Source organism: Jaculus jaculus, chromosome 5, assembly GCF_020740685.1.
Source record: "Jaculus jaculus isolate mJacJac1 chromosome 5, mJacJac1.mat.Y.cur, whole genome shotgun sequence".
Classification (NCBI taxonomy): Eukaryota; Metazoa; Chordata; class Mammalia; order Rodentia; family Dipodidae; genus Jaculus; species Jaculus jaculus.
In genome coordinates, this window is record NC_059106.1 from 102094766 (window position 1) to 102108446 (window position 13681).

General features: G+C 39.2%; 1 protein-coding gene across 21 annotated transcripts in view; it reads left to right on the forward strand.

The window, feature by feature from the left end:
- The window catches only part of Sgip1 (SH3GL interacting endocytic adaptor 1), a 283674-nt gene that overhangs the window by 211089 nt on the left and 58904 nt on the right, over window positions 1–13681 (forward strand). For 11 of the 21 annotated variants that reach the window (XM_045149373.1, XM_045149371.1, XM_045149372.1 and 8 more), the window contains 3 exons: window positions 4979–5071; window positions 8644–8718; window positions 10711–11208. In XM_045149373.1, the coding sequence (XP_045005308.1) occupies window positions 4979–5071; window positions 8644–8718; window positions 10711–11208 (666 nt within the window). The remainder of the gene's footprint in view (window positions 1–4978; window positions 5072–8643; window positions 8719–10710; window positions 11209–13681) is intronic. The other 10 variants (XM_045149384.1, XM_045149386.1, XM_045149389.1 and 7 more) reach the window with 3 other exon arrangements.

Consider the following 13681-nt stretch of genomic DNA (forward strand, 5'->3'; position numbering starts at 1 on the left):
CCAAACAAACTGGACCAAAGGAGAAACTCTCCAAGACATATTATCATTAAGACTCTAAACAATGAAAACAGAGAAAGTCCTAAAAGCAGCAAGAGAGAAACTACATATTACATATAAAGGTAAACCCATCAGAATTATCTCAGACTTCTTGATTGAAACCTTGAAAGCCAGAAGGGCCTGGAATGGGACACTTCAAAGTCTAAGAACCTATGGTATCCAACCCAAACTACTCTACCTATCTCTTATAATAGATGGTGAAAGAAGAACTTTCCACAACAGAAGTTAGATCTACAACTATATGAACACAAAGCCAAACCTACAGAGAGTACTTCAGGGAATTCTCATACAGAAGAGTCAAACAACAAACCTCAAGAACCTACAAGAAGCAGACCACAATAACCAAACTCAGAGAAGTCTCAAAAAATACAAAGTCCTTGAAAACACCAAACCACATAAAGCACCACTATATGGCAGGGATTAAACCAAACCTCACAGTTATTAACCTAAACATTACTGGCCTTAATTCACCCATCAAGAGACATAAACTAAAAGAGTGGATCAGAAAAATAGACCCCTCAATCTGCTGTCTTCAAAAATCCCACCTCACCACTAAATATAGACAGCTCCACAGGATGAAAGGGTGGAAAGTGATATTCCATCAAACAAACACTGATAGACTTAAGGTCACATATAACACCAAACACCAAACACAATTGCAGTGGGTGACTTTGGTACCCCACTCTCATCAATTGGCAGATCATCCCAGCAAAAAATAAACAGAGAGACATTTGAATTAAGTGATATCATGGAACAAATGGACCTAACAGATCTGCAAATGCTGCAGAATATGCATTTTTCTAAGCAGCACATGGAACATTATCCAAAATAGACCATACATTAGGACACAAAGCAAATCTTAAAAAATACAGGAAAATTGAAATAATCTTTTGTACTCCCCTGTAACCACAATGGGATTAAACAACAAATCAGCAACAAGAGAAACTACAGAGCATACAGAAATTCATGGAGACTAAAGAGTACACTATTGAATGATGAATAGGCTATTGAAGAAATTAAAAGGAAATCAATAAATTCATAGAATCAAATGATGATGAGAATACAGTCAAAACCTGTGGGACACAATGAAGGCAATCCTAAGAGGCAAATTTATAGCTCTAAGTGCCTATGTTAAGAAATTAGAGAGTTCACAAGTAAGCAATTTAATGTTTCATCTTAAGGCCTTAGAGAAAGAGGAACAAGGCAAACCAAAAATCAATAGATAGGAAGAAAAATAACAGTGCAGTAATAGAATGAAATAGAAACAAAACAAACAATTCAAAGAATCAATGAAACAAAGAGTTGGTTATTTGAAAGAATAAACAAAATTGATAAGCCCTTAGCAAATCTGACCAGAAGAGAGAAGAGACAAAAATTAATAAATTAGAGATGGAAAAGTCACCATTACAACAGATGCCAAAGAAATTCATACAATCCTAAGGACATACTTTAAGAATATATATGCCTCTAAGTTTGAAAATATGAAAGAAATTGATGACTTCCTTGGTTTATATGACCTACCAAAATTAAATCAAGATGAGATAAACCTTTTAAATAGACCTATAACAAGTATGGAGATCCAAGCAGCTATAGGAAGTCTCCCAAATAAAAAAGTCCAGGTCCAGATGGATTCACTGGTAAACTTTACCAGACCTTCCTGGAAGAACTGATACCACCGCTTCTCAAATTTTTCCATATTTAAAACACTCAAGTGTACTGGGCGTGGTAGCGCACACCTTTAATTCCAGATCTCAGGCTGCAGAGGCATGAGGCTCGTCATGAGTTTGAGGCCACCCTGAGAACTCAGAGTGAATTCTAGGTCAGCTGGTGCTAGAGTGAGACCCTACCTCAAAAAAACAATAATAATAATAATTAAAACACTCAAGTGAGAAATTGCAGAAGACACCAGGAAATGGAATGACATCCCATGTTCTTGGATTGGAAGAACCAATATTGTGAAAATGTCAATCTTACCAAAAGCAATCTACACATTTAATACAATACCCATTAAAATTCCAATGGGATTCTTTACAGAAATAGAAAAAATAATCCTAAAATTTTTATTTGGAAACACAAAAACCCCCAAATAGCCAGAACAATTTTGAGCAACAAAAATAAGGCTAGCAATATCAGCTTACCCAATTTTATGCTATATTACAAATCCATAATAACAAAAACAGAATGGTACTGGCACAAAGGCATTAAGCTGAAAAGTTATTTTCACAGACAAGCATACCATAAGCAGAGCCAATATATTACCCACAGAATGGCTGAAAATTTTTGCCAGCTCTGCAACTGACAGAAACCTAATTTCTAGAATCTACAAAGAACTCAAAAACCTAAGCAATAAAAAATCAAACAACCCACTCACAAAATGGGGCAGAAAACTGAACAGGGAGTTCTCAGAGGAAGAAATACAAATGGCAAACACACACTTAGGAAAATGCTCAACATCCCTAACCATCCTCCACCTTACCCTAATAAGGAGAGCAAACATTAAAAAATCAAATGAAAGCTGGGTGTGGTGGTGCACACCTTTAATCCCAGCACTCAGGAGGCAGAGGTAGGAGGATCACCGTGAATTCGAGGCTACCCGGAGACTACATATTGAATTCCAGGTCAGCCTGGGCTAGGGTGAGACCCTACCTCAAAAAAACAAACAACAACAACAAAAAAAAAAATCAAATGAAACAAATGTTTGTGAGGATGTGGAGAAATAGGAACCCTCACTCACTGTTGGTGGGAATGTAAGATGACACAACCTGCATAGAAAGCAATATGAAGACTCCTAAAAAGATTGACTATAGAGTTACCAGTAGACTCATTTATTCCCTTACTAGGCATTTACTCTAAAAGCTCCACACCTCAGTTCATAGCTTCTCATAGCTGTTTATAGTTGCTCAACTCATAATAGCTAAGAACTGGAATCAATCCAGGTGACCATCACTGGACAAATGGATAACCAAGATGTAGTATTGATGGTGGAATTCTACTCAGCAGTTAGAAAAAAAAAAATGACACAATTAAATTTGTACAAAAATGGTTCAACTTGGAACAGATCATACTCAGTGAACTCACCCAATCACAGAAAGGCAATTATTACATGGTCTCACTCGTCTGTAGCTCTTAATCTGGATAAGCCTGAAATGCTAACATACCTAATAAGCATCTTGAGGACCAGAAAATAGGGAGGGCAGGACTTGAGGGGAGAGTTAGGGTATGTGTGGGGGGACACAAAACTGGGCCCAAATGGAACTGGTACCATAAAATCATATCCTGAAGACAGACTAAAAGGCTGAACCCTCATCAGGATCTTAGAGGGAGCACCTAAATCAAAGGGCCCTGGAGAGGGAGAGATGAAGCCTAACTTTAATTTTCTCCTGTTTCTCTCCCTCTCTTTTTTCTTTCTTTTTTATATTTTCTTTCATTTTCTTGTTTCTTTTCCTTTGGCGATGGCCTGTAACTCCCTATACAAGGATGTGGTTAACACCCACAATAAGCTTTTGGTCAGAGAGAGACCTACAAGGTCTCCCAAAAGAGGACAGACTTCTGTCAGAGTACTTGATTACCCACCAGAGGTTAATGGTAAACCTTACTGCTGAAGACATATATTCTATCAGTACAGAACATGGAGAGACCTGGCTGTAATCTGGAAGAGAGCCAGTCCCCAGACAGTTATCCCATCTAGTGCTAGAAGGTGCTGCATGAGCTACTGGGAAAAGTGGCCAACATTTGTCTGAGCAACTCAAGGTCTAAGCTACTCAGAAGCAAACAACCTGACATGATGCTCACACAAGTGCAATAGTGGCATGCAGCCATGGTGGGTAACCAACTGCTCTTGGATGGACTAACAGATCCACTCAGTGGAAAGGAACCCATATCTGGAACTAGGAAACAAGTCAGAATCATATCCAGATAACAAGTTTGCTCTCCAATATCAAGCTCCCACCAATCTTGGGCTACAAGAGGGACTACACAAATTAAATTTTCTCTAAACTAACAATGGTTATCCCATTTAACCTGTGATGACTTCACTCTCCGTTGGAGAATCTGCTTCTCTTTTTCAGATGGAAGCAGGACCTGAGGAGAGAAAGAGCCCATCGCACTTCACCAGTGCTGAAACCATAAAGGAACTGGGGAAATGAGCAAGAGTGCTGCTTTCTCGGTGAACCTGATATCAGCACAAGGGTGAAGGAGATAGACACTGAGGACACTCAACACCTACCAAACCAGATATCCAGAGATACAGAGATTCCTAAGAGCCCATCACTGAATTAGACCTAAAACAAACCCAGCATGGCTCAGGGAAATTTATGGAAGAGGGGGTGGAAAGATTGTTAGTGCCACAAGTTGGGACATTACACACTGAGACATTTCCTCTTCCCCATAACTGATGGCTACTCCCACAATGCACAACCCACCATCCCCATGGTGATAACCAGAATCCCCTGTGAGGAAGATCTCTTTGGAGGGGGTTCAGGATGAGGGTAAGGATGATACCAACATGTGCTATTTACATACTGAGTATGTCCATAACTAAAAATAAAAGAAAAAAATAAATATCTCTCTAAAACTCAGGCCAGATTTTCAAAGTAGCACCAGAAGTGGAGGTTATGTGTGAGTATGTATGTATATACATGTGTGTGTGTGATATTCAGTGTCCTTAAGTGACAATCAGTGAAGTGAAGATTCTGTTTTGAATTTTTTTAATTTAGCTCCATATGCAAATAGAGATGCCCTCTCATGTTTTACACATCATACTCCTATTTCTATTCTTTGCTTGAAAACAATACAGAGCAGTGCATGCCTAAATTAAATTTCCACCATGAGGCAAGGAAGAAATACTTTTGTGAAGCACAATTTTAAACCCAGATTTTAATATTTTATTTGAATGACACTGGGAAATTCTCTATGTTTGTAGTTCTTTTAGATCAGCCTGAGATATGGGGTACAGGCCAACCAATTCATCCAACTATGGAGTCACCAAAGTTACCAAGGCCTTTTCCCACTGGAAGTAAGTTATGTGTCTGCTCTGTCTGGAAAAATATATGACTCATTTTACTGTCTGTGTAGATAGTAAAATTAGACAACTCTTAGAAGGTGTGTAAGCACCACTTGAACTATACAGTATTAAGAAGAGATGTTATTTAACCAATTTTAGAGTTTAAAAGGCCAACTCTGATTATCTAAGCTAGAATAAGTTAATAAAATAAAGTAATGTGGGCTGGAGAGATGGCTTAGCAGTTAAGCGCTTGCCTGTGAAGCCTAAGGACCCCGGTTCGAGGCTCGGTTCCCCAGGTCCCACGTTAGCCAGATGCACAAGGGGGCGCACGCGTCTGGAGTTCGTTTGCAGAGGCTGGAGACCCTGGCGCACCCATTCTCTCTCTCCCTCTATCTGTCTTTCTCTCTGTGTCTGTCGCTCTCAAATAAATAAATAATTTAAAAAATAAATAAATAAAGTAATGTGATTAAACTTGAATCCTATCTCTTGACATGGCACATGCTCATTTGCTCATTAATTCCCTCCACATGGATAAACATGAGTGAGAAGCAACTGGGCTGAAGGTGATGGGAAGCCACACAAAAGAACTTAATAAATCAGATAGGACCCACTGACCGTAAAGAACAACTTGGAAAGTAAGAGAAACAGGCAGAGAGAAGCTGAGAGGGAGGGAGAGCCAATGTATATCAAAGTAGTTGATTCTAGCCTGGATGACTGAAGGAGAAGGGTTTACAGGTCTTCATGATCCTTGCCTTGGTCAATCCAACTATTAGGGGCTTTATTTAAGTCTCTTTGCAGTAAACAGCTCATAGCAATATATACATGAACAATGCTCCTTAAAATATGTGTGGATGCTCTGGGAGTTAAGGAACTCAGGAAGTCTATATTTTCCTTCAGACCCATATTACTACAGGCTGCCTAATAGTTTCTCCAACTCAGCATCTCCACGAACTTGCCATTTAGCATCTAAAACTGATCATAGGATTTAGACAAGAGGACTCGTAGTTAAAGTGAAATGGTTATTTGTTTGGCAATATTGTTCCATAATGTGATGTGATCCAATCTTTCCAAAAATGTTTTCCTCAAAAACAGGGTAGGGAAAGCAGTGGCATCACAGCCCTGAAAGATGTGCTCCATAGGACCTCAAAGCAGTGGCATCATGGCCCTGAGAGATGTGGTCCATAGGACCTCAAAGCAGTGACATCACAGGCCTGAGGCCCATAGGACCTCAAATACTGAAGCATGGTGTGGTGGTTTGATTCAGATGCCCCCCACAAATTTAGGTATTTTGAATGCTAGTTTCTCAGCTGATGGAGATTTGGGAATTATTGCCTCCTGGAGGCAGTGTGTTGTTGGGGACAGGCGTATGGGTATTGCAGCCAGGTTCCTTTTGCCAGTGTTTGGCACACTCTCCTGTTGCTGTTGTCCATCTGATGTTGGTAAGGAGGTGATGTCCACCTTCTGCTAATGCCATTGCTTTCCTCTGCTATCTTGGAGCTCTCCCCACCACCACCAAGTCTGTAAGTGAAAATAAACCTGTTTTGTTTCTTTCTTTCTTTCTTTGTTTTTGGTCGGGTGTTTCCTGCCAGCACTGTGAACCTGACTGCAACACATGGTTTGAATGTTTCCCCACGTACCCAGGAAACAAAGCCAATGGACAAGCTCTAACTTTCTTGAGAGCTTTCTTGACAAATGTGAACTCTCCAAATTATTACTAGAAAACTTTTCATAGGTGGTAAAAAAAAAAAAAAGTAAACAAAGGAGATGTTTATGTAGATGTCATATCAGTGTTTCAGATTTATGCGTTTATATACCATGTGTCCTCTTAGCACAGTCAGGGTCATTATTTGACTGATGAGTACAATGTTAAGTTTATAGTATTTTATTTGTTTTATGATTCATAGTTAATTATGATCTTGATTGACTTTTTAAAATAAATCTATTGGGCTGGGAAAGTGATTCAATGTATAGAATGCCTGCCTAGCATGCACTGAGTTGGATCCCCAGCACCACATAAAACCCATATTGGTGGGGCTAGAGAGATGGTTTAGCATTTAAGGCACATTCCTGTAAAACCTAAGGACCCATGTTTGATTCTCAAGGTCCCACATAAGCCAGATGCACATGGTGGCACATGCATCTGGAGTTCATTTGCAGTGGCTAGAGGCCCTGGTGTGCCCATTATCTCTCTCTCTCTCTCTCTCTAATAAATAAATAAATACAAATAAAGTCTTTAGAAAAAAACATACTTGTGGCACACACCTGTAATCTTAATACTTGGGAGATGGAGACAGGAGGATCATGAGTTCAAGGTCATCCTCAGCTACATAGGGAGTTGCAAGCTGACTTGCAACTCTGTGTCAAAATAAAATAAAATTTTACTTACTTTTGACATTTCATACATATTTATAAAATGTATTTTGGTCATATTCATCCCCCCTTGCCCTCTCTTGTCCTTCTCAAGTTCTAGCTAAGCCCTTCTTTCTTCCCAATTAGCCCTTTTTATATTGTAATACCTTCTTTTTTAGTGACATTGATTGGCCTTTTATAGAGATCACTTGAGGTATAATTTTCAGCAACTCAAAGCTAAAATTATATATATATATATATATATATATATATATATATATATATATATATATAATTGTTATTAAAAGCTGACCACCCTGACAGTACATAGTAAAATCAAGGTCAGTCTGGACTAGAGTGAAACTCTACCTGGGGAGAGGGGACATGACATGAAGTGCTATAGGTAGGTCTATAAGAATGTCAGAAAGAGGCTCCTCCTAAAGTGTGAAGTAGAGAAGACTGGCAAGGGCTCTCCAGCTTGGGCCCATCTGGCTCACGCTGCTTTGGGTATATGAAAGATGGGACCACTCTCAAGTTAACAGCTGAATCTAGGGATGGTTAGTGACAATGAACCTACCAAATGACAAGAAAATAAGGAGGAAGAAACTGTGCCTGTTGTAAAAGTAATTCCTAACTCAGAGAGTGACTTTTTGTTGGAGGCCATAATGCTATACTTTTTCTATCTCAGGATTTTATTTGGTAGCTTTGTTTGTCAAAGAAATCTGCTTATTCCTCTTTGACCCAAGTCTCTTTCCTTCTGACTTTCTAAGGCCTACTACAGATTAAAAAGCAAAGCAATACAAAATCTCTCCCGACTCAATGGAGGAAACAGTGTCCAACTGGATTTAAGACCCACATGAACCCCCACCTGACCATTCTTACTTCGGTGATCACATTCTAGACTGTCACCTAGTAACATGATTCCTTAAGGACTGGCTTTAGGTCTAGAACAGAACCATGGCCTTCATTGTGGCTTGGGATTTGTTGAATAATATTTGATTAAATAAAATGTTGCTATTATTGTTGCTATCTGACATTTTTCTAAAACTCATTCTCATAAAGTGGAAGAATCTGATGCTTCCATTTCTTAGATTTGCCCTTTGAAAGTTTATACCATAGTTAATCCATTTCTAAGATTAGGAATATGAAGGGGAGCACTAACCTTACATATTCCTTTGTGTTATTTGGTTTACAAAGGATGAAATCACTAATACTTGCTTCTTACATCTTTGTAGCACCTCCGCCATTGCCTCCAAAAAATGTACCAGCTACCCCACCTCGGGCAGGATCCCCCTTAACAGTTGCACCAGGTAAGCTATGCCTGCTTTTCTGTTCCATGATATTACAGCAAAGAGAGCAGTGGTCTACGACCTCAACACACCTTTAATGTGTTGGAAATTTCAGGCCACTTAGTGTCACACAAAGACATACATGCTGGCATCATAAGGCACCATTTCCAGGTTTCACATATAATCTCAATTTTCATCAATACACATTTACTTATAAAATTAAAACAATTATATTTAATGTCACTTGTTTAGTTAACTTTTCAGGCTCGCATTTTAATGATTGAAAAATTAATAGTCTCAAAATACAGCTTGTGTTTTTCAAGAGCCAATAAACTTTTTCTAAAACTAAAATTGTCTAGTCTATAAAGGCATAAAATGGGCTGCTAGGAGGAATGGTTTGCTGTTGGTGGGGATTTCTTCCCCTAGTAGTCATTCAAATGTTTAATCATCTCACTGCAAAGGGCTTGGGAACTGTTTTGAAATATGGCAGAGAATTGCCATATTCCTCTAAATGGATTATTTATAAGGTATGCCTTTCCTTTCCAACTAAAATCAATACTATGTTCATACAATTTATAATCTGCCCAGTCTTATTGCATTAGCATGCCAGAAGTATGTTTTTATGCTCTTGGGCCCCTAAATGTGGCTCAGTGTAACCCTTGGAACGACATAGAGGCTCTCTCCATTACTGTTTGTGCAGACTGGTGAGTGTGATAGGGAGAACAGAATATTTAGCAACAAAACAGAAAGCTATATGATGTCATTGTTGACATCTGTTTTGACTCAGGCCTAGCAGAGTACCATAAATAAAAGTGTTTTAAAATTCAAGCCATTTGAGGGCCCTATGTTTCCATAAATTTGTGTTAAATATAAATAAGCCTACTAGCAATAAAATTATAAATAGGGCATAGCATGAAAATATTACCTGATTTATCTGTAGCTTTGGAATCTCCAAAGTTAACTCATTTCAAACTAGAAATATGGAAATACCAAGCCAGTTCTTTCATCTCAAGTTATTGAAAGGTAATGTGGCTGTGCTTCCAGTTACATACTAGTTTCTAATTTGAACAATCATAGTTTACAAAAATGTACTCTTCTTCAAATTATAGTCATCAAATATTTTATGCCTATCTGTAGAAGTTAATTTTTAGTTTTTTCTTTGGTTATGGATAAGAGTAACATTTAGGCAAAACAAATGTTTCTGTACTGTATATCAGAAAATTTGAGTGCAGTTATTCTTATGATGTTAATAACACATGCTTAGTGGGTAAAGAAATTCTAATGTTGTTTTTATGATGGTCTTCTCTGTTAAGCATAAATAGGTATATAAAGCATTTCTGATGTGTAGCAAATGCCTTTTTAGTAGCCTATGTGTGTGTTACATGGAGTATTTATGTGTGTGTAGATATTTATGTGGGAACCTCTCTTCAAGTAATTTTGTGTTTCTGGTATATTTAAGGCAGAGTATCTATAGCTAAATGTGATGGGGTTTTTTTTTACAACTAGTAAATACCATCATTAGCTTCATCAAAAAAAATCTATGTAACATACTATAGTGGAGAATCTTTTCAAAATATGGTTCTCAAGGTTCAATTCTTTACATATTGTGTTATGTGTATTTTAGTAGGCCAGATTTTCAAAGCAAACTCTCTTTTGGAATTTGCACTTCTGGAGACTGCTCATCTCTCATCCTGGTATCACCTTCTCTGTTGCCTCTCTTGTGAGCATCTTAAGAGCAGGGCTGTCTCAGCACTTTAAATAATGGTAGTATCCCTCCACAGTCACTTTTCAAAGGATTACTAATAGCATAAAATATGATATTTGCATTGTGGAAGTAGGCAAATCTCCCCCTCCCCTTCAGGACAAAAATTCATTAAGGATGTTTTTATATCCTGAGAAATGTCCTGAGGCTCTTCACCATGTGATATGCTTACTAGGTGATGCCTCACTCCTACCAGTCCCCATATAAATAATGAGTTGATGAAAGTTTAAAACCAACTACTTTAATCACAGGAAATGACCAGTCAGCCACAGAGGCCAAAATTGAAAAACTACCATCCATCAGTGACTTGGACAGCATTTTTGGTCCAGTGTTGTCCCCCAAGTCTGTTGCTGTTAACACTGAAGAAAAGTGGGTCCATTTTTCTGATGCATCCCCGGAACATGCTGCTCCAGAGTTGACTGCAAGGGAAAAGGTGGGATCCCCACCAGCTGAATCAGACACACCAGTTGAATCCCCCCCATCAGGCTCACCTGGCCTCCAGGGCCCCTCGGGTCCCCCAGGGCCTCCTGGCCCTTGCAATGTACCATCTCCACTCAACTTAGAAGAAACCCAGAAGAAAGTTGCTGAACAGACCTTCATTAAAGATGATTACTTAGAAACACTCTCATCATCTAAAGATTGTGGGTTGGGACAGAGAGCAACTCCACCTCCCCCACCACCACCCACCTACAGGACTGTGGTTTCATCCCCCGGACCTGGCTCCGGCAGTGGTACAGGGTCCACCAGTGGTATGTTTTACTGCTTCAGTGTGCTTTGCGTGCGGGGGAATGGCCATGGCTGTGACAATGTTAGCAAGGCCCTTCTCCTGCCTGGCTCTAGGGCTTTCACCATTCGTCCTTTGGCCTGGATGTCCTATGGCATGTCCTGGTCCATGGAATGCTCCAATCATTGTCCAAGTCTGTGATGTGTTTTGTCTTGTACTCCTAGCCCTTAGGAGTGCCCTGAGGTACACTGTTAGGAAGTATAGAATTTATATTTCAAGGAAACTTGTGTTATCATTTGTTTGGAATTCAAGCAAACTCTAGAAAGATTTCACAGATCAAATGTCTGATTTCCTTGTTGAATGCCTCACAAGGGCCCTAGATTTTATAGGTCAAAGTGTGGAGAGGTAGATCCAAAGATTTTGCAAAGCAGATTACAGACAACAATGATGGATGAGTTATTGCATCCTCTTTAAACTGAGCTGCCTGATCACACTTATTCTCACAATTTGGCATTCTCCAGGCTACTAAGCCAACACTTAAGTCTTGTAAAAGTGATAAGAGGCTTGGTGCAAGCTTGCATTATGAATTTTCACTTGAATCTGCATTTTGTGTTTCGAATTATCAAAGGATAGGTACACTTACTGTGTAAAACATGCTAAGATTTTCTACTGCATCTTCTCTATGTCATTTATTTCACTGTTTCTCAAGTTCACCTGGGGATATCTGTAGTGCTATTCCTCCTGCACAGCTTGATTCAATCCACCCCTTTGATGGAGTGCTGCATACTACCATTTATCCTGATTGGGAAGAGGCAACCACATCTGAGATAGTTAGACCTAGGGAGACATAGGAAGGAGAAGCAAGTGAATTGACCCTAATAGTCTCTATTGCTGTTACATCTCACCACAGACTGTCTTTAGGGCTTACTCTATGTCTACAAATGTGTCTGTGCTTTGTAAAGTGAGAGCTTCCAAGGAGATCAAGAAGGGGTAGGGACTCACCTGTACTACACATCGTCAGGTGTTTGTCTAGCCTGGCTCCTCCTGAACAGAAAAACAATCAATACTCAAATATGTTCAAGAAACAAGGCACTAAACAAAAACCAGGCTGCCTTTACCATAGGAACTTTGGTAACCTATATTTTTGCAAAAATAACAACTACAGTTTTGTGTTCTAGATACCATTTAAGTGCTTTATGCACATTATTTCAACCTCCCAACAACCATCCATCACAAGTACCATGATTTTCCCCATTTTATAGATACAAAACCCAAGGTCCAGAGATATCAAATGATTTGCCTAAGTTGACACAGCTAGTAATAGACATGGACTCAGACTCCTGTTTTGTGTCCAGTCTTATATTTTTAACCACTGTGTTCCTCAGGTACTTCTATTAGGTTGGTCACAACATATGCAAACATTTGACTGCTGATACCCTCCTGTGCTCAAGTGTCATCCACAAAATCACCAAATTGTACTCTCAAAACACACCGTTCTGTGTTCATCTCTCCAATGGCAGTGGGCTGGACTACCTACCTGCATACAAATGTTATGTTTTTTGATCTTTTGGGGGATAAAAGATTATACTTCTTATAGTTGTCATGTTAGGCCTTCAGATAGTAAAAGCAGAGAAGGTAGCTATTTAAAAGAAAAGTGGGCCTCCACTATTTTCTGTAGGCCTCCCTTTGCTGGGTCAGGTTCTCCATCTTCCAAATGGACATTTCAAAGAATATCCACCATCCATCAGTGATGGGCCTCAATATACTCCTCAAACACCTATGATTTTGCTTTGGGGAGAATAGACAACCTTGTTTTTTATTACCTGTGCCCCTTTATCACCTTTCAGGAGGCTGTAGGGGACATGTTTAAGCGAATTGGCCACTGGTATAATGAAGAAGAGAAGAAGCTTTGGTTTCTTCCTGGAATCATTCAGATTTTGATTGCTATTTTGAAGTTTGCTTTCATGTTCTATTTGAAATGATTTAAAAATGTTATCAGTCATCCAGGCATGGTGGCACATGCCTTTAATCCCAGTACTTGGGAGGCAGAGGTAGAAGGATTGCTGTGAGTTCAAAGCTACCCTGAGACTACATAGTGAATTCCAGGTCAGTCTGAGCTAGAGTGAGACCCTACCTCGAAAAACCAAACAACAACAACAAAAAAATGTTATCAGTCAAGACTATTACTTCTTTTTTGTTTGTTTGTTTTTATGTATTTATTTATTTGAGAGTGACAAACAGAGAGAAAGAGGCAGAAGATAGAGAGAGAGAGAAAAAAAATCAGGCATGCCAGGGCCTCCAGCCACTGCAAACGAACCCCAGACCCCTTGTACATGTGGCTAACATGGGTCCTGGGGAATCGAGCCTCAAACTGAGGTACTTAGGCTTCACAGGCAAGCACTTAACTGCTAAGCCATCTCTCCAGCCCAAGACTATTACTTCTTAATGATGGAGTTAGAAAAAGCTATGCTGGCTTGCATTAAAGGATGGGATTTCTA